This window comes from Chiloscyllium punctatum, chromosome 26, assembly GCF_047496795.1.
Source record: "Chiloscyllium punctatum isolate Juve2018m chromosome 26, sChiPun1.3, whole genome shotgun sequence".
In the NCBI taxonomy this organism is placed as follows: Eukaryota; Metazoa; Chordata; class Chondrichthyes; order Orectolobiformes; family Hemiscylliidae; genus Chiloscyllium; species Chiloscyllium punctatum.
This window is the reverse complement of record NC_092764.1, coordinates 78650979-78678185: the sequence shown is the minus strand read 5'-3', so window position 1 is coordinate 78678185 and position 27207 is coordinate 78650979. Positions and strand designations below refer to the sequence as shown.

General features: G+C 40.9%; 1 protein-coding gene across 2 annotated transcripts in view; it reads right to left on the bottom strand.

The window, feature by feature from the left end:
* The window catches only part of glg1a (golgi glycoprotein 1a), a 140364-nt gene that overhangs the window by 47604 nt on the left and 65553 nt on the right, over positions 1-27207 (bottom strand). For both annotated transcript variants that reach the window (XM_072547752.1, XM_072547753.1), the window contains exons 6-10: positions 19049-19120; positions 11892-12075; positions 10716-10930; positions 6215-6336; positions 2358-2459 (exon numbers count right to left, since the gene is read on the bottom strand). In XM_072547752.1, coding sequence (XP_072403853.1) covers positions 2358-2459; positions 6215-6336; positions 10716-10930; positions 11892-12075; positions 19049-19120 — 695 coding nt within the window. The remainder of the gene's footprint in view (positions 1-2357; positions 2460-6214; positions 6337-10715; positions 10931-11891; positions 12076-19048; positions 19121-27207) is intronic.

Genomic DNA, 27207 nt, shown 5'->3' with positions numbered 1-27207 from the left:
GGAGCAGGTGCTAAGGGCCAGATGGCCAACTTCTGCTCCTGTTTCGTATGTTCATCTTTCACTAACAATGCCACCCGAACTCCTTTTCGCTTATTCTTACAAAAGACTGGAAGTCCTTACATGTTCAGTACCCATTCTATAGTCACACCTCTGTAACCATAATCATATTGGACCCAAATTGCATAATTGCACTGTTAATAATTTATCTTATGGCAAATGCCCCATGCATTTAATTAGAGTAAGTTAGAAAGATTACCAAATCTATTTTATTGTTGAGTGTGTTGTGCTGGAAAAGCACACAGGTCAGGCAGCATCTGAGGAGCAGAAGAATCAACATTTCGAGCAGAAGCCCTTCATCATCTGACCTGCTGTGCTTTTCCAGCACCACACTCTCAACTCTGATGTCTAGCATCTGCAGTCCTCACTCTCTCCTAATTCTATTATATAACCAAGAACGTTACTACCCATTCTTTTTGTAAAAGGACCAATTTACAATCAGAACACTTTCTACTGTACAGCACTTTAGACACAAATTCAGATGCTACTTGCAAGGAGAGGGTTCAGCATCTTGATAAAGCAACAGAACTTGAATTAATCAAAAAAGTTATAACCAAAAACTGAAAAATACAGCATTAGCTGTTCTGTTTATATTCTGAAGTTTCCTAGAGTTTCTTCAATGGCAACAGATGAGATGTGCACCCATTAGTTACTGCAGTTCATAGGTCACCTCCTCAGTCAAGAGGTCATAGGTTCAATTTAAAGTGATATTTCAAGAAAAAAATTCTCCAGTTAATTTATTACACTATATAAATATCAGGTACTTCAATTGCAACCATTAGTTGAAGATTTACTGCCTACTTAAGTAATCCGCCATTTGGACAGAAACACAGATTCATGTTTTGGTCACTATTTCCCCTAACTGCAAAAACATACAGATTTTCTCCTTTTGGGGCTGCCAAGTCTGACCTTACAAGAAAAACCACAATAATGAAAAATTTTGAGACATGTAAACCAGACCGAATACCATCCAAGCTCAAAATGTCATAATAAGCCAAACTACATCGGCAAGATCTAACTGGAATGAAGACCACTGAATATGCATTTCAAACATCTGCCGTTATATTTCATTGAAGTTTTAATAGCAACTTCATTATCCTGAAGAGTGACCAATACAAAACACATTTTATACGGGTCAACTTAAAATGGGAGACTGGGTGGAAGCCTTCTCATAATATCTTCTCAACATTCCATCTCCCCTAGCTCTTGGTATTTTCAACACAAGTTAGCATCTTCAGAGAAGCACAGACAATTGGTATAAAAGTAGTCTCCTCTCAAAACGATAAGGTTATGTTCCTGCATGTGATGGTGACAACATCATGCCAATTAGTGACAGACTCTTAACAACTCGTTGTTTTGAATGCCAATAAACAGCAACAGTTACAGTAAATTCCTTGTTTTTGGCCTCAGATTTTGCACAATTAACATGGCTGAGTTCTAATGGCTCATGATCCTGCTTAGTGTCACATTAAAATGGACATGATGCAGCTGTGAGTATCATTCTGCCTCCATGTTCCTCAATATGGCAGGCATGCCCACCTTAACAGAAGAATACACAAAACAAACTTGGGACTTCAGCAAAATTTCAATCTCGTTCTCAATTGGATGAGATGTTCAAAACATCTTAAGACGTGGCATTTTATTTTCAAACCCGGAAAAACAGGGAGTCAATACAAAATTTGCTAGCAGCAAATCTGGAACACCAACTGCATAGCACTATTCTCTTCACCAGGGCATTGATTTCGCAGTTATACTCACTACTTGCTTGTTCATCAGAAAAATAATTAATGACTATGAATTTGCTCCTAGTTCAGCATTAACAAGCCATTTTCAACCTATCCACATGACTTTATGCGGTATGTAGTTAATCCCACTGTACAGAAAAAAGCTGTTTACAGGTTCTTTGTGAAAATGGTCAACTTCATCAACACCAATATCTTGGACCTTGTTTAAAGTAATCAGTCTTTCCTTCCATAAATACATTTTTTTCCAGTTACATTTGTCTCCTGGAGTTGTCACACTACTTTCAGAGGTCAAAGCGTTATTGCCCCAAACTTCCTGACAAGCTTGAAAATTTCCTCCCTCAAAGAGACGACGCAGCTGATGGAGTACAGAGGTCACACCATGCCAAAAAGGGAGAGGCTTGATTCACCTCATTTTGGATGCCAACAGACAGCCATGATATTTCCAGCAATTTTTTTTTTCTTTTTTACTCCATTCGCAAATACTTTGCCGTTTTAATCGTTTGTGGTCAGGTAACAATGTACTTCCTTAATTGGGGGACAAACTTCAATGCTTACTTCCAATCGCGGGAGATGAAGTACTGCAGCTCAAGCAGGCGATGTTCACACTCCTCCACCATCTTTTCTGTGTATAGGTGTTCCATCAGACACGACAGGATCCTGCCAGTAGAAAATATAGCAGACATTAGCAAACCAGCTCAGCTTGATCAGTTCACTAAATGCAGAACTATCACCGACAGTGTACTGCGACAGCAAATGAGCAATTTTGCAGAAGGTTGATGCACAATCACAATGTTTTTGGTGTTAACCTGTACATATATCTGGTAGGCTCCAGTTTAATAAAATGCACTTTCCTTCTGCCAATCAGTTTGAAAACATTGGCACTTGCTGGGATCCAGTTCTAAAGAGAATGGTAGGTCTTCCATATACAACTCAGGTTAGAAACAGAATACTTAACAGTTGAAGGTAATACAACCTTCTGTCAATAAATTGTGTTAGGGGATTCTCTAGTCCGATGTTTCTGCGGCCAGCAGCAAAAAAGCAGAATGGTGCGTTGCTTCCCTGGTGCCAGGATCAAGGATTCTCAAAGACGATGCAGAATGATCTCACGGGGGAGAGGGGCCAGCAAGAAGTCATTTTCCACTTTGGAACCAACAACATAGGAAGGGAAAAGGTTGAGATTCTGAAGGGAGATTACAGGGAGTTAGGCAGAAATTTACAAAGGAAGTCCTCGAGAGTAGGACTTACTCCCGGTGCTACGAGCTAGTGAGGGCATTTTTGATCAGGAATAGCATTACAGCTGTGCTGAGGGAGGATATTCCTGGAAATACATCCAGGGAAGTTATTTGGGTGGAACTGAGAAAGAACAAAGTCATGATCACCTAATTGGGATTATATTATAGACCGCCTAATAGTCGGAGGGAAATTGAGAAACAAACTTGTAAGGAGATCTCAGTTAACCGTAAGAATAATAGGGTGGTTATGGTAGAAGATTTTAACATTCCAAACATAGACTGACACTGCCATAGTGTTAAGGGTTTAGATGGAGAAGAATTTGTTAAGTGTGTACAAGACAGCTTTCTGATTTAGTAGATGGATATACCTACTAGAGAAGGTGCAAAACCTGACCTACTCTTGGAAAATAAGGCAAGACAGGTGACAGAGGTGTCAATGGGGGATCACTTTGGGGCCAGCAACCATAATTCTAGTAGTTTTAAAATAATGATGGAAAAGGATAGTCCAGATCTAAAAATTGAGGTTGGAAACTGGAGAAAGGCCAATTTTGACGGTATTAGGCAAGAACCTTCAAAAGCTGATTGGGGGAAGATGTTTGCAGGTAAAGGGACGGCTGGAAAATGGGAAGCCTTCAGAAATGAGATAACGAGAATCGAGGGAAAGTATATTCCTGTCAGGGTAAAAAGCTGGTAGGTATAGGGAATGCTGGATGATGGTTTGGTTAAGAAAAAGAAGGAAGCATATGTCAGTTATAGACAGGATAGGTCAAGTGAATCCTTAGAAGAGTATAAAGGCAGTAGGAGTATAGTTAAGAGGGAAATCAGGAGGGCATAAAGGGGACAGGAGATGGCAAATAGAATTAAGGAGAATCCAAAGAGTTTTTACAAATACTTTAAAGGACGAAAGGATAACTAGGGAGGGAATAGGGCCCCTCAAAGATCAGCAAGGCGGCCTTTGTGTGGAGCCACAGAAAATGGGGAAGATACTAAATGAGTATTTTGCATCAGTATTTACTGTGGAAAAGGATATGGAAGATATAGACTGTTGGGAAATAGATGGTGCCATCTTGAAAAATGCCCACATGACAGAGGAGGAAGTGCTGGATGTCTTGAAACGTGTAAAGGTGGATAAATCCCCAGGACATGATCAGGTGTACCCTTGAACTCTGTGGGAAGCTAGAGAAGTGATTGCTGGGCCTCTTGCTGAGATATTTGTATCATCGATAATCACAGGTGAGGTGCCACTGTTTAAGAAGGGTGGTAAGGACAAGCCAGGGAACTATAGATCAGTGAGCCTGATGTCGGTGGTGGGCAAGTTGTTGAAGGGAATCCTGAGCGACAGGATGTACATGTATTTGGAAAGGCAAGGGATAGTTAACATGGCTTTGTGCATGGGAAATCATGTCTCACAAACTTGATTGAGTTTTTTGAGGAAGTAACAAAGAGGACTGAGGAGGGCAGAGCAGTAGATGTGATCTACATGGACTTCAGTAAGGTGTTCAACAAGGTTCCCCATGGGAGACTGATTAGCAAGGTTCGATCTCATAGAATACAGGGAGAACTAGCCATTTGGATACAGAACTGGCTCAAAGGTAGAAGACAGAGGGTGGTGGTGGAGGGTTGCTTTTCAGACTGGAGGCCTGTGATCAGTGGATTGCCACAAGGATCGGTGCTGGGTCCTCTACTTTTTGTCATGTACATAAATGATTTGGATGTGAGCATAAGAGGTACAGTTAGTAAGTTTGCAGATGACACCAAAATTGGAGATGTAGTAGACTACGAAGACAGTTGCCTCAGATTATAAAAGGATTTTGACCAGATGGACTAATGGGCTGAGAGGTGATAGATGGAGTTTAATACAGATAAATGTGAGGTGCGACATTTTGGTAAGGCAAATCTTAGCAGGACTTATACACTTAATTGTAAGGTCCTAGGGAGTGTTACTGAACAAACAGACCTTGGAGTGCAGGTTCATAGCTCCTTGAAAATGGAGTTGCAGGTAGATAGGATAGTGAAGGCAGCGCTTGGTATGCTTTATTTTATTGGTCAGAGTATTGAATACAGGAGTTGGGAGGTATGTTGCGGCTGTACAGGATATCGGTTAAGCCACTGTTGGAATAGTGTGCGCAATTCCGGTCTCCTTCCTATTGGAAAGATGTTGCGAAACTTGAAAGTGTTCAGAAAAGATCTACAAGGATGTTGCCAGGGAGAGGCTGAACAGGCTGGGGCTGTTTTTTCCTGGAGCGTCGGGGGCTGAGGGGTGACTTTATAAACGTTATAAAATTGAGGGGGGCATGGATAGGGTAAGTAGGCAAAGTCTTTTCCCTGGGGTGGGAGAGTCCAGAACTAGAGGGCATAGGTTTAGGGTGAGAGGGGAAAGATATATGGGGCAACTTTTTCACACAGAGGGTGGTACATGTATGGCATGAGTTGCCGGAGAAAGTGGTGGAGGCTGGTACAATTGCGACATTTAAGAAGCAGTTTGATGGGTATATGAATAGGAAGGGTTTGGAGGGATATGGACCAGGTGCTGGCAGTTAGGACGAGGTTGGGTTGGGATATCTGGTTGGCATGGACAGGTTGGACAAAAGGGTCTGTTTCCATGCTGTACATCTCTATGACTTTAAGTATGCTTTCCAGTCGAAGCCATCAAACAGTGAACAGAATCAGTAATATGGCCTAGTCATTAGTACTAAGCACTCCAATCAGTTCCATGGTTGAGAACAGCTGGCTCCATCAGAAAATAAACTAAGAACCTTGTCTGTGGTTTATTGCTACTCTGGATGAGGCATTTGCCAAATGGCCATGAGCCACAAAACAAGGCCATTCAGCTACTGAGGCCTGTTCGATAATTCAACCACGTCAGGACCTCATACCATTTATCTGACTTTGTTCAATATCTCTTGGCATTTTTGTCTCACTGAATCTAGTCTTATTGTCTCCGTATCTACAATCCTTTGGAGAAAGTTGAATATTGCCATTGTGCTTCAAAATTCACTCCTGGATGGTTCAGGTGATATTTTAACCTTATTATCTTGAGTCCAAATAAAATCACACAAGCAGCATAACGTTTTGTTGCAACTGAAGGCAGACATACAAGAGAAGCTCAAGTCTAGTATCTTACACAGAGACTCTACACACATGACTTTGAGCAGAAAGCACCATGGTTTCTCGACTTACATTGGATCTCCATTGCGGATGTGTTTACAGGCTGTTTGGATGACAGATTCACAGGCTTCATTCAGTGCTCGATCGATACGATAGTCTGCACCAGGGTCTGTTTCTTGAATTAGGGATTGAAGCTGAATTAAGAGCAGAAAAGGCTTTATGTATCACAAACTAGCTGGAAATCTGATCCACAAAATTTATTTTCAGAAGCAGGGGGTTAGGTATGGACAGACCGATATTTTAAATGAGGAATCAATGAGTATTAAAAAGGGCCAAGAAGCAAAGTCAACTAATGAAAACCTTTTTTGAGCCTTTTCAGCTAAACAGAAGAAAGAGACAATGAAAAGTGAGGCTCAAAGTCGCCTTTAACAGAATGGAAACAAAAACAAGAACAAGAACAGAGTGAAGGAGTTTAGATTAACTAAGACAGACTTTGGTTCGGCTCTGGTGGGGCATACTCTGAGCAGATCTCAACAAATTCATTTAAACTGTAGGATGTTCGAATTGGGTTGCTTTTAATCTGGGTTTGTCGACTTTCCTGCTTATTTTGTGGGGCCTGGTGGGGGGGGGGGGGGGGGGGCGGTAAAAGGAGTAAGAGGAGGAGTACTCGATGGAAGGTATGTATTTACCTCAGTTCCACTCTCAGCAATCAACCCAGTTCCCATAGGTCACTTATTCATGAAGTGATTTATAATCCAACTCTTATTTAGATTTAGTTTAGATCTGTATTTCACTCAATTTCCATCTGCTGAGCTCAAGCTAATTAAACCCACCAACACTAGTTTAAAGTCTATAGGACTGACTTAAACATGCCATAGGGCAGAAGCTGCCCAAGAATGTCACCTTCTTCAAAATAGCCAGCTTAACTTGAATAAGTTTTAGCTATGCAATAAATATTTCAGATATGATTAAGAGTTAACAGAGAAATACAGATCTAAACTAAGTCTAATTAAAAGTTATGCTATAAATCACTTCATGAATAAGTGACCTGGGGGACTGGGTTGATTGCTGAGAATAAAACAGAGGCAAATACATCGTCATCATTTCCTTCTCCTCTGCCTCCCCAGGTCCCATAAAGTGGGCAGGAAAGTATACAAGCACAGATTAAAAGCAATCCAATTCGAACACCTACATTTTACATGAATTTGTTGAGACCTGCTCAGAGTGTCCCCCACCAGAGACAAGCCAAGATCTGTGTTAGTTAAGCCAAATTCCTTCACTCAGTCCTTGTTCCGGTTTCCTTCTTGGTAACCATGCCCTTGAGGCTCGATTTTTCTCCCCTTCTCTCTTCCGTTTAACTGAAAGGATTAAAAAAATAGTTTTTATTCATTGATACTGCTTCTTATTAATAATCATTGTTAAACTCATTTAAAATATCAATGGACTCCCTTCACTCCATACCTAAACCCCTGGCTCAGTAACATATAATTCCCTATTTCAGTATATACAAAGTAGCTTTGTTTCAGTCGTAACTGAAAAACTTAAGTGAAATGATTCTAGTATCTTATCAACAGAAATTACAAGCACTATACTTGAAATGAATAAGTATACCACAAGTCTTCAAAGGTTATTAAAAAGGCAGCACCACATCTGATAGGTCTGATTTATAACCATTTATAATTATTATAATTACTTTGTTCTGATTTATAATTATTTCAAATACCCAAGGACATGCAAAAATATCTAAGAATAACTATGGATAGAATATCAGATAATAGCTAAGAACAGAATATTCATTAAAATTTAAAGAAAAGCTTTACCATACAACCCAAGTGAGAAAGATATTTTCTGCTGGGGAAAAAAAAGACTTTACACAAGTGTTATCGGAGGGTTACAATTCGTTCTGAAATTTCAGTTGAGTCTTATTTTTGTATTATTCAGATTTCTTTGCAAATATGGATGCTAACTTAACCCTCTGTAGAACTTCCTATTTTCATACGCTGCTATACCATTGTGGGCGGCACGGTGGCACAGTGGTTAGCACTGCTGCCTCACAGCGCCTGAGACCCGGGTTCAATTCCCGCCTCAGGCGACTGACTGTGTGGAGTTTGCACGTTCTCCCCGTGTCTGCGTGGGTTTCCTCCCACAGTCCAAAGATGTGCAGGCCAGGTGTATTGGCCATGCTAAATTGCCCATAGTGTTAGGTAAGGGGTAAATGTAGATGTAGGGGTATGGGTGGGTTACGCTTCGGCGGTGTGGACTTGTTGGGCCGAAGGGCCTGTTTCCACACTGTAAGTAATCTAATCTAATCTAAAAATTAACATCCCGCCTTAATTATTCCGTGAAGATTCCTTTATGAAATTTTGAGATTTTATTCACTTAACTTGCAATGTTTTATAAGTCTCATATCAATATTGCTTTCACCCCTCATTGCTTCAATCTTAAAAGAGTTCTTTATTGAAGATTAATCTTGACTAAGTTGTTTCATTCTCTGTCATTATGACAGAGAATATCCTAGTTTCTCATAGTATGCACATAAGAAGCTTTGCCATCTCAGTGTTGCTTCTGTTAATTAAAACCTAATTTTCACACCTAAGTGCGATGTTGCTGTGGCTCTTCCCAGTCCTCCTTTTCAGTAGTTATTATTTATATGTTTTTGTTGTCCATGTTGAGTAATAATCTATTAACTTAATTAACAGCATATCCTCGCCAGCTCCACCTCTTCTTCAAGACTAAGATAATTTCAAAGGGGACCTTTTTTTCCTGTTAGCTGCATTGGTGCTTTTAATGATTAACTTTAAATTTTTACCTTTAAGTAACAAGTTTATGCTACCTAATTAATTTTCCTTATTGTTCAAACAAAACTACATTTCTAACCAGATATCATACGTTGTAAATCCATCCGGTCAGTGTGACACAGTAACTTGCTCAGTCAAAATTGAGGTGGGGGGGGGGGGGAGAAAGAGGAGGAGACCTAATAGAAACCTACAAAATTCAATCAGAACTGAGGACTGGGGAGTCTAGAACCAACAGTCATCAACTAAAGATCCAGGATAGGCCATTGATCTCGTCCGCATCCCGCACCTCCGCCCTCAGCCTCCAACGCGTCTCGTCCGCATCCCGCACCTCCGCCCTCAGACCCCACCCCTCCAACCATAACAAGGACAGAACACCCCTGGTGCTCACCTTCCACCCTACAAACCTTCGTATAAACCAAATCATCCACCAACATTTCCGCCACCTCCAAAAAGACCCCACCACCACGGATATATTTCCCTCCCCACCCCTTTCCGCCTTCCGCAAAGACCGTTCCCTCCGTGACTACCTGGTCAGGTCCACACCCCCCTACGACCCACCCTCCCTTTCTGGCACTTTCCCCTGCCACCGCAGGAACTGTAAAACCTGTGCCCACACCTCCTCCCTCACCTCTATCCAAGGCCCTAAAGGAGCCTTCCACATCCATCAAAGTTTCACCTGCACATCCACTAATATCTTTTATTGTATCCGTTGCTCCCGATGTGGTCTCCTCTACATTGGGGAGACTGGGCGCCTCCTAGCAGAGCGCTTTAGGGAACATCTCCGAGACACCCGCACCAATCAACCAAACCGTCCCGTGGCCCAACATTTCAACTCCCCCTCCCACTCTGCCGAGGACATGGAGGTCCTGGGCCTCCTTCACCGCCGCTCCCTCACTACCAGACGCCTGGAGGAAGAACGCCTCATCTTCCGCCTCGGAACACTTCAACCCCAGGGCATCAATGTGGACTTCAACAGCTTCCTCATTTCCCCTTCCCCCACCTCATCCTAGTTTCAAACTTCCAGCTCAGCACTGTCTCCTTGACTTGTCCGGACTTGTCCGACCTGCCTATCTTCTTTTCCACCTATCCACTCCACCCTCTCCTCCTTGACCTATCACCTTCATCTCCTCCCCCACTCACCCATTGTACTCTATGCTACTCTCTCCCCACCCCCACCCTCCTCTAGCTTATCTCTTCACGCTTCAGGCTCACTGCCTTTATCCCTGATGAAGGGCTTTTGCCCGAAACGTCGATTTTGCTGCTCCTTGGATGCTGCCTGAACTGCTGTGCTCTTCCAGCACCACTAATCCAGTATTTGGTTTTCAGCATCTGCAGTCATTGTTTTTACCATTTAGGAGTGGACTGAGGTGAAGTTCCTTCATCCAGAGAGTGGCGAGGTTGTGCAACTCCCCAGTCCAGGACACAGCTGACACCAAAACCTTGCATGTTTTGAAGGTGAAATTCAACATTGCTCTTAAGGCTGAAGGGATCAAAAGGTATGGGAAGAAAGCAGTAACAAGGTACTGAGTTGAATGATCAGCCATGATCATACTGAATGGCTGGCTCAAAAACCAACACAGAAAATAGCAGCAAAAGTAGGCTACGTTCCTAACATCTGCTCTTGAAGTCAGATTTCCTGTGTTGTGCAGTCATTGCCTTCACCCAAAAGTGACCCAAAATCCCTTGCACCACCAATGGCAAATGATGCACTGTGACTTGAACCCAATCCTTAGGTTAAAAGGTAAGATTTTTTTGATAGGTAGAAAAATCCTTACTGACTGCTGGCAGTTCTGCCCCAGGTTGCCCTTATCACCGCGACCCATTCTCATCAAGCAATGGAGCGTTCGGCCCTTCCGATGCAAGCCTGAACAATGGAGTTCGATCTCACTTCGACAATTGAGGACAATTTCAGGGCTTAGTGAGAAATCTTCCATTAGCATTCTACGATAATCCAACATCTCTCCTTGGCACTCGCCACTCAGTTGTCGACCTATCCAGTTCGGGAGATAACCAGTGACACATTAGAATTTTGCACATAACAATTCCATAACTCTTAAGCAGGAATTATCGATGGCATCCTCCATTTGCTAGTACCCCCATATTTTGCAAGGCTATCCATTCCTTCCTTCTTTTCTGTGCCACATACATGAAAAAAATAGCGTCTGGCTGTTTTTCTGAGCTTTCATTCCATTGTCAAACAGCATGCACCAACATCCCATGATTTTTCAACAATACTGAATGTATAAGTCAACAAGTACAGAATTATTATTGAGTGACACACCTATTACTCTCAACATGCTAGCAACTCAATCAGAATTAGCAATTGGGCAAATCATACAGAGTATGATGCAAATGCTTTGCAACAATATTATACCAAAAGCTCAGAATTGGCCACCAATCTGCTTATGAACTTATCAATCTCATTTTTCACAATGTAGCCTGTTCATTTCCAAATCCCAACTTGGATTTTTTACCAGTTTCTTTTTTGGTTCGGTGAACGGACGAAATGAACATCATAACTTAAGCTATGAATCCATCCTAGCTCCACTGATACACTGTTCAATTTTAACCTCTAAAAATTGCAAGACTCTCCCATTAGCTTACGATATCCAAACTGAGTTTGTTGAACTTTGAACCACAAAATTACATGAAGCGAATGAGAGTCCACATGAACTCCCTGATCCAGGGTCATGTCTGGTTGGCCCTCCCCTTCAGTTGGCTGCAACCTAATGAATCAGCAAACTAAGATTCCCTTTCTCAAAAAATCATAGTAAAATAACACAACTTTCTGGTGCACTGACGGCCCAGGAAAAAGTATAGACTCACGCTAAATTAATTGGAAAATGTTTTTAAAACTCCAATGCCACCTACAAATAAAGTCAATATTTAACATTCTCAACTCAGAGCACATGCCGGGCTGAAGACCAGTGCCAGCAACAGTTAGTACTTGCCTCGATGCACTGAAGATTCCAAACAGAGCAACAAGTAGGAAAGTCGAGCCTCACGAGCACGAGGCAAGTTCTCTGCGTTGCATCGATACTTCCGGAGATCATTTTTACATGCCTTGGCCAATGAGTAACTCACTTTGTAATCCTGTACAATCAGTTTCTGTCGAGTTGTGAGAGCCTCGCGACACTGGAAAAGAGTATAGAGATCACTATACTGTAGAAGCCCTCAAAACGAAAAGAACTTTTCCACAATAAAATGACAATAACAAGCAGGTTGAGCAGAAGAATGATGTTGTAACCCCAGGTTCATGCAGCTCAAGACAAATTCCAGAATCCAAACTTCAATTTAATACACAATACTTCTTGAGCTCCTAGATGCCCATTTAGCTGTCTATGTAACATTTATTTCGGCTCCAGCATTGCACAAAGCTGGTGAAAGCAGAAATAGCAAACTTGTTTCAGAAAGTGCATTCAAAATCCTTGGTCTCAATGTCATTTTTTTTTCACTGAACAAGAATCTTTGGATTCAAAACAAGAACTCTGTTTTGTCTTTCCACGAGTGCTGCCAGGCCTCTCAAGATTTTCCAGCATTTTATTTCAGATTTTAAGTAGCATCAGCAGCACTTTGCTTTCGTGTCAGAATTTTCTCTCTCATTTACAAAATTCCTCAAACAGCCTATGTCCCAGTATGGCTCTCATGCCAACTTTCACACTGCTTTTTCAATGGGTCTGTATGCCCCTGTTCCACGGTCAGAAACACAGCTTTCCACACACCTACAAGAACTATCTTTTGAAGTCACCCCACTGAGATACATCTCTCATCATACAAATTGTTACCTCCCATAACACCCTTTTCCTGATCAGTATCTGTTACCTTCTGTTTCTTATGAAACCATTTGGGATATTCTGTTTTGTTGAAGGTGACACACAAGTTCAAGCTGTTAAGATTTGTGACCAAGTAGTGCAGTGAACTTCAGATATGAGCATGCTGGAACATCCAGGATTTCATGGGAAAACTGTTTTCTAGTTAACAAGCAAAATAAGAGATCTTCAGCAGCCATAGCATTGAAAAGCTGACTGGAATAATTGCATCTTTCTAACTTCATGGTATGTGCTCCAACATTGAAAAAGTAACAACTGTTAAATTTCAAGCAGCTATTTGGTGAAGAGACCAGAAATCACTCTTTACTCTGTTCAGATTTATTCACAAAGTGAAACGTTACAAATGTGTAATTCCTCACTTTTTCGATGTTAAAAGCAAATTGTTACAAGTGCTTAACTAATGAATGCTTCTGTTTACATTCATCCTTAAATTTTTAGAGTTAAGGATTCCTATTGCTAAAAATACTTCCACAAATATCTATGACTTAATGCATTAAAAGTGCATTTTCCAAATGGTAAATTTCCCTTAAATTCGCAACAATGTAATCTCCAATCTTCAATGCCTCAAAATGGTTTTGCAATAATGACTGTTACCAATGTGCATATAAAACTACATGTTGCAATGCGTGGAATCATGTACATCAGCAGCGAGTAGGGGGTAACAGCTGCTGGAAATGCCGGTTTGTATCCAGTCCCTTTGGACAGGCACATGAACAGCAAAGACTTAGAAGGATATGGGGCAAATGCAAGCAAATGGGGCTAGTTCTTTTTGGGGAACTTGGTTGGCATGTACAGACTGGACTGAAGGGTCTGTTTCTGTGTTGTATGACTCAATGTCTAATGTTTTCATAGAAATTTAATACAACTGAATGGCCGACTGAACAATATCAGAAGCAAATTAGGCAGTCTTCTAAAGGCCAGCATGGGCAAGAATGGCAAATAGTCTTCCCCAACAGACCAGCAAATTTTTACAACAATTTCATGCTCACAATTATAGACACTAGGTTTTTATTCCAGAGTTTATTATAATTCACGAAGGTTAAATTTGCTGTTCTCATAAAAAGTGATTCATCTCTGGATCACTGCACTGGTGTCTCGCTAACTTACCCACTAATATAATCATTAAGTATATTTACTTACATAATGCATTAAAATCTGCTAAATATTGAATAGCCTCACAAACACAAAGTTTGTTACCTGATTAAATTAATATAGTTTTAGACTGCAGTTAATTAGAAAATGACATTTCTAATAGTATTGACTCTCTTTAAATTGTACTTCACAGGTGGCGATCCTTAGGCATATTTCTGCATTGTTATGGTTCTTGCAAAATATTACAGCAAAATTGAAGCATTTCTTTTGTTTAAAGTCTGTCACTGTGCTTCAAGGTAGCTTCAGATTTATTGTTTGGTACTTGTTTTTTGTTTTGATGTTGGAAGCAGTTTGCACAGGACAACACACTGTATGTGTTTTGCCCCACTTACTCTGGCTAATTTTAAAATTGCTCTCTGCATTAGAACATTATCGATGATTTGTTGCTCTCTGCTTTAGCTTTGGATAAGTCACATTATGGATTAGCCATTTAGTTAAGGCGGTTGTAAGAGGAGGCCAGAGGTCAACCTACTTTGTAGTAAATGACTCACTTCCGAACTTCCAAAATCATTCCACCATCTAAGCTACAAAGTATGATGGAAGTTTATCTCGGCAGGTCGAGAGTCATGACTCCCATAATATTCAAGCAGCTCAACAACATGTAGAATAAAGCAGCCCTTTCGATTGGTACCCCATCCACCACCGTAATCATTTACTTATCTACCAAAGCAGCAACCTGCCAAGACTCCTTTGACAGCACCTTCTGAACCTGTGACATCTACTACTTAGAAGACAAAAAGAAAGAACACTGCTTGCAAGTCTTTTAATGTAAAAGCTCTGTCATTTATATTGTAAGGTTAAGGTTGAATAGATGGAGGGCATTGATTGATTATGTGACCACACAAAAAGGGCCCATGTTAGTGTCAGTACATCAAACCAGAAAGTCTCATTTGGAGTCCCACCTACCTCAGATGTGTCATGACATGTCCAGCACATTGATAATAAAGGTGCACAATTCTTATTTTGAAATAAGCAATACTTGATAGGTCCTCGGTTCAATTCCCTGATGATCCTCATCTTGGGGTTTTGTGGCACACTGGCAGTGCTCCACCTGGGATTTGATTACCAGAGGGCTGTCACAACACATCTGAACAGGTTAAACAAGTGCAGAATCTGTGATGCAAAGGGATTTAGGTGCTCCCAGTGCATGGTATGAAGCATAAAATATTTGCAAACAGTCCAGTGAGTGATTAAGGCAGCTCACGGAATGCTTTGTTACATGAGGAATTGAACACAAGAGTGAGGATGGCATGTTGCAGTTGTATAAGGCATTGCTCAAACCAAATCTCCAATATTATGCGCAGTTTGGTCTCCTTAGATAAGGACTGAGGTAAATGTTCTGGAGACAGTTCTGAAGAGTTTTACAAGATTAACACCTGGAATGAGTCAGTTATCATACAACAAATCAGTTTGGCTTGTTTTGATTGTTTAGAAGAGTAAGGGGTGATCTGACTGAAATTTGTAAGAATTTGATTCATCCTAACAAGGTGACCATGGAAAGGATATTCAAAACTAGGGGACACTTTTAAAATTAGTGGTTGCCTTTTAGAACAGCTATGACAGGACTTATATTTTTCCTGAGAGGGTTGAGAAACTTTCGAACATTCTGCCTCACATGGCAATGGAGGTAGCGGCATTGAATATTTTTAAGGTGAAAGTTAATTCGTAAACAAATCAATTAGGAATAGTTGTGTGCGGATGTTGGAACACATTCAAATCAGTCAGGATTTTACTGAATATCAGAGCAGGCCTAAAGGGCTGAGTGACCTCATGTTGCTCAAAACTCGTGAATGAATAATTATACCTGCTCTACATGCAAAAGGTCTCTACTTCAGAATCATAACGAAAAATTTTTAGTCGAATAAGCAGTATCAGCTTTTGGATTCAGGTTCAGCCTCAGCAAAGCTGTGTATTCAAAGCTCAGTACTGCACAAGTTTCAGCCAGTTCATCTTTCAGTTCCTTATGCAGCTTCCTTTAGTCAAGCATAAGCTTAAACTGTGGTGCTTTACTTGAGCCTCAATTAGTTAGATGGTGCGTGTGGAGAAAACCAAAAGCACAGATTCAATGTCCATGAGGCTGTCATAGTTCATGGAGGCCTCACACTGCCTCCTTGTCTTACCCTAGACCCTTGGTGCAGAGTGGTGCTCCTCAGGTTATATCGCTATTTCTCTCTAATAGAGAGAGCTGTCCATGATACCTAATTTTGGCTCAAATTACTTTAAGTTTGTTAAGAGAGCTAAGTACCAAGTATTAGCAGTGACAATAAGCAAACTGGATTAGAAAAGGCTCAAAAAGGACTGCTGAGATACTTGGTTTGTTGGTAGGGAGCTTTTAGTTTAAATCAGGATTGCAATGAGCATCAGGACAGGAAGACAGATGGGATTACCAAGTTTAATCATGATTAAGTTTAATCATGCACGCTTGCTTTAACACAAGTTCAAATTCTACAGCTGAAAATTTTCAGAATGTATTTGCCTGCTGTTTGTAGATGAATCTTTGATGCTGTCTCTAAATCAAACATTCAACTAAATTCAACAATCTGGGGAGTTTGAACTTCAAAAATGGTCACTGTGGGGGAACATTGTCCAGCATCTAAAACAATCTAAAACGTGGCACATATAAATGTGGTAAGCAGCAGCTATTTGGACGTTATTAAAAAAACACATATGCTTTCCATTTCCTTGGCAACTTGGCCACATTTCGAACAGTATGAATTTAATCTTTCTGTAACAACCATAATATTAACAACCACTAATCTCCAGTTTTTGGGTCTGCAGTGTAGCAGTTTCAGTTTTAAAAGAAAAGACTGAAAGAAAATGGCCTTTTGTGAAAAACTGGTCAACCTGTCATCATTCAGGCAGGATTCCCCATCTATGCCTGCCAGAATAAGGACACATCTTCTTTTGGGGACAGAGATCCTCAGAGATATGAGGCAACTCGACCAACAAAATGGCACCCACCAGACATCATATCAAGGGAGAGGCACAGAAATGGTACTGAATCCTGAAAAATGAAGCTGATCTAGTTAATGGGATGACTATTAATTCTAATCTGAAAACAGTTTGGGAGGCTCCATGAAGTTATCAAAAGTAAATGTGGGACGGTATTGACCCTTCTGTTTACACGAATGATGAGATTAAACCAGCCCGAGCAGTCACTGGAGATGTTTGGTGAACTGAAATGATCTGAGGGGTGGAGCCGGCCGGCCCTTTGGAATCTCAAGGGTGAAAGGGGCAGCAGGGTCAGCGGTCAGTGCTCTTTTCCTTTTCATTCTTCTCGTTCTAAACTCACTGCGTCTCTGGACACCAACCCTTTGGGGCTGTAGGCATCGACCTCGGACTTCAGAAGTCCGCACAATACCCGAGCATGAGAGGGAGCCCCACCAGACAAGCAACAAGTCCCTCTGAGACTGTAAGGACCCTTTTCAGGCCTGGGACACTCATACTCTGGAGTAGTTGGTTAGGCATAAGAGGGGAGGGTGGTTGTATAATTCTTAAAGTATAAGTACCCTGCAAATTGTGTAAGGTTAAAGATTTACATTGTATCCACTATAGTTTCCTTATATTTTATATCACAGTATAGAGTATACTTTTCATCTAAGTATTGCACGGACTGGGTAAGTTAAAAAATTTTTCTGCAATAGAGTTCACTGGTAATTCTGAACTCATATTTGAGTGCATCTTGCTCCTTCTGGGTACACCAATTCAGGCTGAGTTGACAGCAGATTTCAGTCTATAATCAAGGGGAAATCGCTGGCCAGAATAAAAGTTTGATCTCTTTTTATCTCTCTTGGGAGTACTGCCCAAGTGGATAGGTACCGAGTGGCCACTGTCCCACCAGCAAGAAAGGGAATCGACCAGGCATTGATGACGGTCGCAATTACTGTGTGGAGATAAACAATGAGTTTGATTCAGCGCTCTCTCTCCAGCGGAGTTGCCCTAGTGCAGCAATTCGGGTCTTTGAAGTTGCAGAGCCTGCTGGACAGAGACCACGACAGTAATCAGCAAACTGCAAACACCAGCCTGATTGTGGAGTAAAGGAAAGAGGCCCCCTCCAGCAGTCAGCTAGCTTCACTGGCTGGACAGGTAGTTTGTGACACAGACAGTGTGACACCATCTGTGCAGATTTAATTCCCATTTTAGCTGAGGTCACCATGAATGTCCTGCATTCTCAAGTTCACATTTTGCCTGAGGGGTGGTGACTCTCAGGTTAAATCAGCCACAGTAATCACTCTCTAATGAGAGCGCATTCCTATGGCCTTCTGGTACTATAGTGACTGTATCTATATTTCTACAAAGAAATCTAAGTTGGAAATATTCTCTTCATCTTAAAATACACAAAGAGAAGTTTATATGGATGTATGTGGTAAGTATAAATCCAAATCACTTATGAAATATGCAGACAAGTAGCAAAAAAAAATTAATTCAGTTGTCTAGAGCAGCTAACTTATAAAGAAATTTGACATATTATAGCCAGCCTGGAGTCAAAGGTGAATGCCAGTACTTGAGACAGAAAACTTACGTAATGCATTCCCACAAATAACACTACAAATTTGCTGAGTTTCATACAGGACACCTTCCCTGCTCAACCTTCTCCAAGGAGCATGGAATAGTATTTGAAAATAGAATATTCTAACTCAGAGGTTTGCTTTCTAAGTACACCAGAGTGCACAATACAAAATAATTTTGTTGCCAGTTATTACTCAGTCAATAGCACAGATGGCGAATACTGAAGGGTCAAGCATTTCATCCTAATTACACATTCAAGGAAAACATCAAAGAAACAACAACCTTCAAAGTGCAACAAGGAAACAGCAAAGGATCACTGTGGTAGGGATAAAAAGATCATTGAGACACACAGGCAGTCATTGAATGTTATAATTCAAACACAAATGTTAGATGCACAGCAAAATCAAACAAACAGAAATGTCCAACTTGGGCTCAGAATAGAAAAGAGCAGTTGCAATTTATGCAATATGTTAGCCAGAACTAGCTATTGAAACACATTGAACCAGCAATGATAAACTTGCTCAGTAGAAAGAAAAAATAATTGGCAACATTATTATTCCACACAAAATCAGGATATAAGTAAATCAGTGATAGGAACCTTTGAACTGTCTGCTTACCTTATCACTCATGGCTTCTTCGAACTTGTGATTGAAAAGACATTTGTACACACGGCCCTCTCCACCCTGAATCTATGGAGTCAACAAAATAGAAGGTTAATGATTAATAGTGAGTGCACTAAAAAACCCAAAGATGCAAACTAACACTGAACAATTTTTACAGATAGAACATAGAACATTACAGTACAAACCCTTCGGCCCTCAATGTTGTGCTGACATGTGGAACTAATCGGAAGCCTATCTTACACTATTCCATATTCATCCATATGTTTATCCAATGACCATTTAAATACTCTTAAAGTTGGCGAGTCTACTACTGTTGCAGTTAGGGCATTCCATGCCCCTACTACTCTCCGAGTAAAGAAACTACGCCTGACATCTGTCCTATATCTCTCACCCCTCAATTTAAAGCTATACCCCCTTGTGCTCATCATCACCATCCAAATAAAAAGGCTCTCACTATCCACCCAATCTAACCCTCTGATTATCTTACATGTCTCGATTAAGTCACCTCTGAACCTTCTTCTCTACAATGAAAACAGCCTCAAGTCCCACAGCCTTTCCTCATAGAGCTTCCATCTATACCAGGCATCATCATAGTAGCTTCCACATCCTTCCTATAATGTGACCAGAATTGTATGCAATACTCCAAGTGCAGCCCAAACAGAGTTTTGTATAGCTGCAACATAAACCCATGGCTTTGAATCCCAATACCTCTGCTAATAAAAGCTGACACACTATATGTCTTCTTAACAACCCTATCAATCTGGGTGGCAACTTTCCGGGATCTATGTACATGAACATCAATGAAACCAAGAAGAAACTGTACTTGATAAAAAAGCAGGACTCCTTAAACCATATAAATTCAAGTTGCTGTTGCATGATCCAGGATGCTCAAGAATTATACTTTTGGTTTCAATGGTTTCGACTCTTGTTTCACCATATAATTCAAGGTACTACCACGTTACCAGAGATCTTCTCGAACTCCTATTCTCCCAAGGATGATATTCCTAACTTCATGCTAGAAAGGACTACAATACAGATGCCAGCCACTCAGATTGAACAATCAGTACAACATTGCAAAATATTAAACATAACACATTATTCCTAACTACTGTTGCCGCAGGTTGCCAAGACAGACAGAATGGAAATTCATCCACACTACAAATGAAAATCTACGTCACTGCTCTTCCCCTTCCCACCTAAGAGCTAGCCATCTCAAAACATATCACCATGTCCACTTCTCAAGATAAATAATCTGAGGTATAGCATGAAAGATATAATAACTAATACAATGCTTTGGAAAAGTGCTTTGTAAATTTGTTGAGCAAGAAAGGCTGAACTGATTCATGCACAATGTGAGTATGCCTCCACAATCATGAATACATGAATAAAGTAACCCAATATTAGATTGAAGGATTGTTAGCCGAAAGCTATCAGTTAGCTATACAACATCTCCAAATTGGTGGAAATACAATGCATTCTGTGTTATAAACAGTGGATGCACTTCTTTCAATGAGCTTGATATTTTCCTCTTCTGTCCCCCATCCCTCCCAATGGAGACTGGCTTCAAAGATCTTTGATGTTCTAAGGGATACTTATTTAAAATCCATTTCAGCCACATCACCACCCCCACCCCCCCCCACCCCCCCACCAAGTAAAATTAATTTATTGACCACCGAGCATTAATTTAAACATATGAATCCTTTCACAAAGAAACTGGAGTTTGCAAGAGAGTACAATTATGCAGAGTACTAAGAACTCCTCGACATTTTGACAATAATTAATTGAAATAAATCAATTAAACTGGAAAATCTGAAAAGGAAGTAAATGTGTGGCAACAAAATTAGTTTAAGAAGGACATGCAAGATATCCAGTTATTCCCCCAGATTTAATATTGATGAGAACATATTTAATACATAAAGAGGTTTAAACAACACACATACGGATGCCACATTCATTTGCTTGGGCATTAATACCTTATACTATCTATCTATCTTTAGGTACTCTGATCATAGCTTTTTAAAATTTATTCATTTGTGAGACATAGGTATCAGTGCCTGTTATTGGCTGTCCCAAGTTGCCCTTGAGAATGTGGCAGTGAGCTGCCTTCTTGAACTGCAGCAGTCCATTTGCTTTAGGTAGACGCACAATGTTGATCAAGAGGGAATTCCAGGATTTTGACCCAGTGACAGTGAACGAACATCAATATATTTCCAAATCAGGATGGTGAGTGGCTTGGAGGGAAACATGCAGGGTGATCTTCCCATGCCCTTGTCCTTCTAGATGGGAGTGGTTGTAGGTTTGGTCAGAGTTATCAAAGGATCTTGGGTCTTGTAGACATTCACACTGCTGCAACTGAGCGTCAGTACAGGAGGGAGCAAATGCTTGTAGAATTGGTGCCAATCAAATGTGTTGCTGTGTCTTGGATGGTGCCAAGCTTTTTGACTGTGACTGGGGACGCACTCAGCCAGGGAAGTGGGGAGTATTTCATCAGACTGCTAACTCATACTTTGTAGATGGATAAGCTTTAAGGAGTCAGGTGGTAAGTTACTCACACAGGACTTCTAGCTTTTGACCAGGTCTTGTAGCCACTGTATTTATTTGGCTAGTCCAGTTGAGTTTCTGATCAGTGGTAACCTTAGGGATGATGATAGTGGGGGATTCAGTGATGCTCACACCAGTTAATGTCAAGGTGCAGTGGTTAGATCACCTCTTATCGGAAATGATCATTGCCTGGCATTTGGATGGTGTGAATGTTACTTGGCAAATAGGTACCTCTGGTTAAAGAGAGAGATCAGCATTAACTTTTGGTTCTTAAGGGAAATCAAGACACAAATTAAATGTGTCAGAATTATTTTTAACACCGTAGTTATAAGATTGCACTAAAGAATCTTTTATTTTGAGATCTCAGTATCATGAGAATTGTATGCAGGAGAAAGTGAGAACTGCAGATGCCGAAGGTCAGGGTTAAAAAACGTGGCGCTGGGATATCACCGCAGGTCAGGCAACATTCAAGAAGCAGGAATCAAGTGTTCTGTGACTCCCTTGTTAAGTCCACACCCCCCACCAAACCAACCCCCACTCCCAACACCTTCCCTTGCCACCAGATGATGTGAAAAACCTGTGCCCATACCTCCCACTCCGCCCCCCCCACCCCCACTCCGATCTCTGTCCAAGGCCCCAAAAGGATCCTTCCACATCTGGCAGAGATGTGCATGGGGGAGATAGGCTCACAGAACATCTCTGGGACACATGCACTAAACAACCACACTACCCAATGGCTGGCCACTTCAACACCTGCTCCCATTCTGCTAAGGACATGCAAGTTCTGGGCCTCCTCCATCACCAAATTCAAGGCACCGATGCCGGGATGAAGAATGCCTTATACTCCGCCTTGGGACCCTCCAACCACATGGTATCAACATCAACTGCACCAGTTTACTCATCTCCCCTCCCCCCACTCTCTTCCAGATCCAACATTCCAACTCGGCACCATCCTCTTGAACGGTCCTACCTATCCATCTTCCTTCCCACCCAATTACTCCCCTCCCCTCTGACCTATCACTATCACCTTCCCCCCCATTTGCATCTTCCTATTGCCTTCCCAGGAACCTCACCACACCCTATTTATCGTTCAGGCCCCTTCCCCAACTCCACATTCCTGATGAAGGGTTTAGCGATTCTCCTCCTCCTCCTCAGGTGCTGTCTGACCTTCTGGGTGTTCCCAGCGCCACACTTTTTGACTGAAAATGGTATTTATCCAAGCCTTGCATTTCCCAACTCCCAGCTTTGACTCTTACATACAAAATATGTCCACATCCTTCAGCATTCCCAATTCTACCAGATTTCAAAAACATTGTCAATGCTCAATTTTAATCGATTATAATGTATCACTCAATCAAGCATCCTATCAGATTATCTTTTTCTCTTTCCCTGGCCTCGTCAGCAAAAGAGCAAAATGAGAAGCTACAGAGCAGGATTTAATCCTCTGACTTCTTACACCTCTCAAAATCAGCAATTAGCATCATCTCTCAACTCCACAGATTTTAGCACTGTTGTCCCTGTTAGGTAAGGTGGTAATGGCATTGTCACAAGAATAGTAATCCAGAAGCCAGGCTGATACTCTGATGACATTTGTTCACATCCTACCATGGCAGGTAATGGAACTTGAATTCAGTGAATAAATCTGGAATTAAAAGCTTGTGTCAGTAATACTGCCATTTCTATCATGAAGTGTCATGAAAACTCACCTTGCCCAGAAATCATTTTAAGCAGAAAATCTTCCATTTGGCAGATTTTAGCCTACACCTGACTCTGGATCCACAGTGAATGTGGATGAGCAAGTCACCTAATTCAACACATGTTGGTCTCGCCAGCAGTGCCTGTATCCCATGAAAGAAGAAAGAAAAAAATTCCAAAACATTTACATTGAAGGCCCTTCTTAAAATAAGCTAAAAGTTGCCTTTCTCCTGATATCTATTTTGCTTGATTATGCCTGAGAAGTTGTTGGCGTACTTATACACTGAAGGAACCTAATTAATTCAGACTTTTAGCAACACTGTTGGTCATACATTAAATGAAAGCAATAATGTTTTCTAGAATATGGTTTCCACTATGAACCACTAACCTAAACAATTTACATAAAAGTTGTGGACTCAGGAATCTGAAAGGTAATTGCAAAATTTGTGGATGGCATCAAATTTGGGAGCTACAGGCTGCAACAAAATACACTAACAATGCCAATAATTTTGCAGAATGGGTATGAAATTGGCAAATCCATTTTAACATACACATGGTTTTATTTTGGTTGGAAAATAAGGAATGAATACAATATTGAGAAAATAAGAATCTTAAGTGGGATGAAGGAGTGAAGAGATGAAACAATAAAGGCAGACAAAGCTCAAAAAAAAGCAAGACAGGTTAATAAAGCTTTCAAAATGCAATCACTGCACCAGATTACAATTGTCAAGGGACATAATTAAAAGTCAATGACATAACATTAAATTGTGCAAAACCTTGGATAAACCACAGTGCTGCAATATGATCAATTCTGGTCTCCATATTATGCAAATAATATAAAGACACTAGAGAACATGCAAATAAATTTATTCAAACATCAGAATAGAAAGGTTCTACACCCATCAACAATGATAAGCTTCTTGATTTAGAAAAGACAAGGCTGAGGAGTGGTCTGAGGGAGAAGTTGGAAGTTATCAATGGATTTGATGGTGTCAATGTAGCAATGTGTCAATGATGTTTCAATTTGTGAGAAAACACTAAAACTAGTAGCCATAAATCATCATTAATGAATCGAATAGGAAATTCAGAAGTACTTTCAGAAGATGGGAAAGAAGGTGGAATTTGTCACCAAAGGGCTAAGTGAGGTGGAAAGCATAAATGCATTACAAAGGAAAGGTCAATAAATACATAAGAGATAAAGGAATATAAAATGTGCCAATGTTATTTGAAGATAATAAGTGAATGGAGTTGTGTGTGCAGCATAACCGTAAACATGGACATGAACAAAGATTAAATGGTCTGAAAGGCAGCTCGTGTGCTTCATATTCGAAGTGTTTCTAACATAGGGCTTACCAGTTTTGAAGACAGACACAATTCCTGCATACTCAACAATTTTTCATCCCCCTGGAAATGAAGAATCCACCTACTTCTGTCTTAAAAAGATTCTGCATCTAAGACCTTTTCAAGAAGAGAATTCAAAGACTCTCAACCCTCTGAGGAGAAAAAAATATTTCCTCATCTGTGTTTTTAATAAATTCACCACCCTCCCCCTTTTTTTAAACAAGTTGAGATTTGAGATTCTATAAGAAGAAATATTGTTCCACATCCATTTGGTTGTTCACTCAGTATCTTGAAAGTTTCAATTAAGTTGTCTCTGACACTGTTAAACACTTTAGGGTACTGACTTGACCTGTCCAGCCTTTCGTCATAAGGCATTCCATTGATTCCGGGCATCAAGCTAGCAAACTGAACTACTTCCAATAGATTAACATCCTTCTGCAAGTACAGTGGTTAATACAATACACTTTACTCCTGATACAGTTTTACCAATACCCTATCTGAAATATAACCTCTCCACTTTTGCATTCAACTCCCATTGCAATAAACTATAACATTCTATTAGCTTTCCTGATTGTGTGCTGCACCTGTCTACTAACTTGCCACAAACCAGGCACGAAGACACCCCAATCTCTATGCACCTCACAGGTCTGCAACCTCTCAGCATTTTGGTAACATGCTTCTTTTATTCTTTGCATCAAAATGGACAATTTCACACTTTCTGACATCTTTGCTCACTCACTTAACCTATCGAGGTCATTGGATGATTAGTTGGATAACAACAGTGTGTCAGGGGATGGGGAAAAATCTTGAGATTGGCAATAGGCAATAATGTTTATTCGAAGAGCCAGTGCAGAGACAATGTGCCAAATGGCCTTCCTCTGCACTGTAACAATTCCCTGATTCTGTGACATCCCTCTCCAAGCTGGCTGTATCCTTGTCACAACTCACTTTTCCACCTTTGTCTAATCAAATTTATCTGCAATATCTTCAGTCCTTTCCTCCAAATCATTTATATTAACTGTGAAGAGTTGAGGCCCCAGCACCAATCCCCTGTGAACTCGACTCATTTCCTCCCACCTGCCTGAAAATGACCCAATTACTTCTACTGTGCTTCCTGTTAGCCAACCAACCTATTACCCTTGCCAAGAAGCTATTAGATTATTTTTTCCACAATGAGCTTTGATGCGGTGCCTTGTGAAGTGCCTTCTGTAAACCTAAACCCAATACACCCACTGGGCCCTGTTACAACATTAGTTAAATTGGAGCACAAATACTGAATGAGTGAAAATCTGCAAACTCGAGATGTCATCACAGGCCATGTCAGGAGGCATGGTGGGTCTGCTGTTAGCACTGCTGCGACACAGCACCAGGGACCTGGGTTCGATTACAACCTCGGACAACCGTCTATGTAGAGTCTACATGCACTCCCTGTGTCAGTATGGGTTTCCTCTGGGTGCTGCGGATTCCTCCCACAGTCCAAAGATGTGCAGGTTGGGTGGATTGAGCATGCTAAATTGCCTCAGTGTCCAGGATTGTGCAGGTGAGGTGAATTTTGTCAAAGGAAATTCAGGGTTCCAAGGATAAGCGAAGAGGTACGTCTCAGTGGAATGCTCTTCAGAGGGTTGGTGTGGATGGGCCAAATGGCCTGTTTCCACAGTGTAGAGATTCTATGATCCATGTCCATTTGCAACCTTCCAAAGTGTTAATTATTACAGGTTCTTGCTCCCAAAGCATGACCTTTCAGCAGGTAGGTCCAAACGTGCAGTCTCCAGGAAGTTAATTGCTCACTGGTAATGGCAATCTTTATTCAACAAGTAATTTAAAACTCAGCCATGTGACCTTTGCTATACCTAACTATCTGGATCTACTGCTTTTACACGCTTAAAACCCCAACAATGGTACCATTGTCTCAAATTATTGACACTTGCAAACCTGTTAAACAATGAGTTTTAACAGGTTGGGGGGGGGAGAGAAGAGACAAGAAAATTGGAATGTGAATAGCTTGTCAGTTCCACAAGAGAAATCATAAATTGTGCTAAAAATTATAATGCATTAAATTATAAAATGGACTTTCCTGGAATAAAGTGACTGCTACAGATCATATTACTTGCAAGTTGACTACAGCTCTTGATACCTCCAACAGTAATTACAAGCACAGCAGGGTATTTTGTCCAAATGACAAAATTCCTAAAATGATCACCAACTCCTGCACATGCGCAGATGGGGCCGTGAGGTTAGCTGGCCTCAAGAGGCTTCAGAATACATTTGCCTATGCGCTGATGCCATGATAACAGGATTCATTTATCTGCATATACACTGCTGATATCCATACTGTCTGCACCATGCAAGGACAAATTGCCCTTCACTGGATTTGCTTTTAAAGACAACAACTAACCCCCTTGCTGCATCAGTTGTTTTCTCATACCAAATCATTCTAAGGCAAGGTGTGACACCAGTTGACCGGCTTTGACCGATTCTCTCTCTTTTGGCTGATTTTCCTCCTTGATATAGATTTAGATTAGCTACATAATTCACAGCAGGGCCTCAGTAAATACCCTTTGTTCTTTTGCTATTAC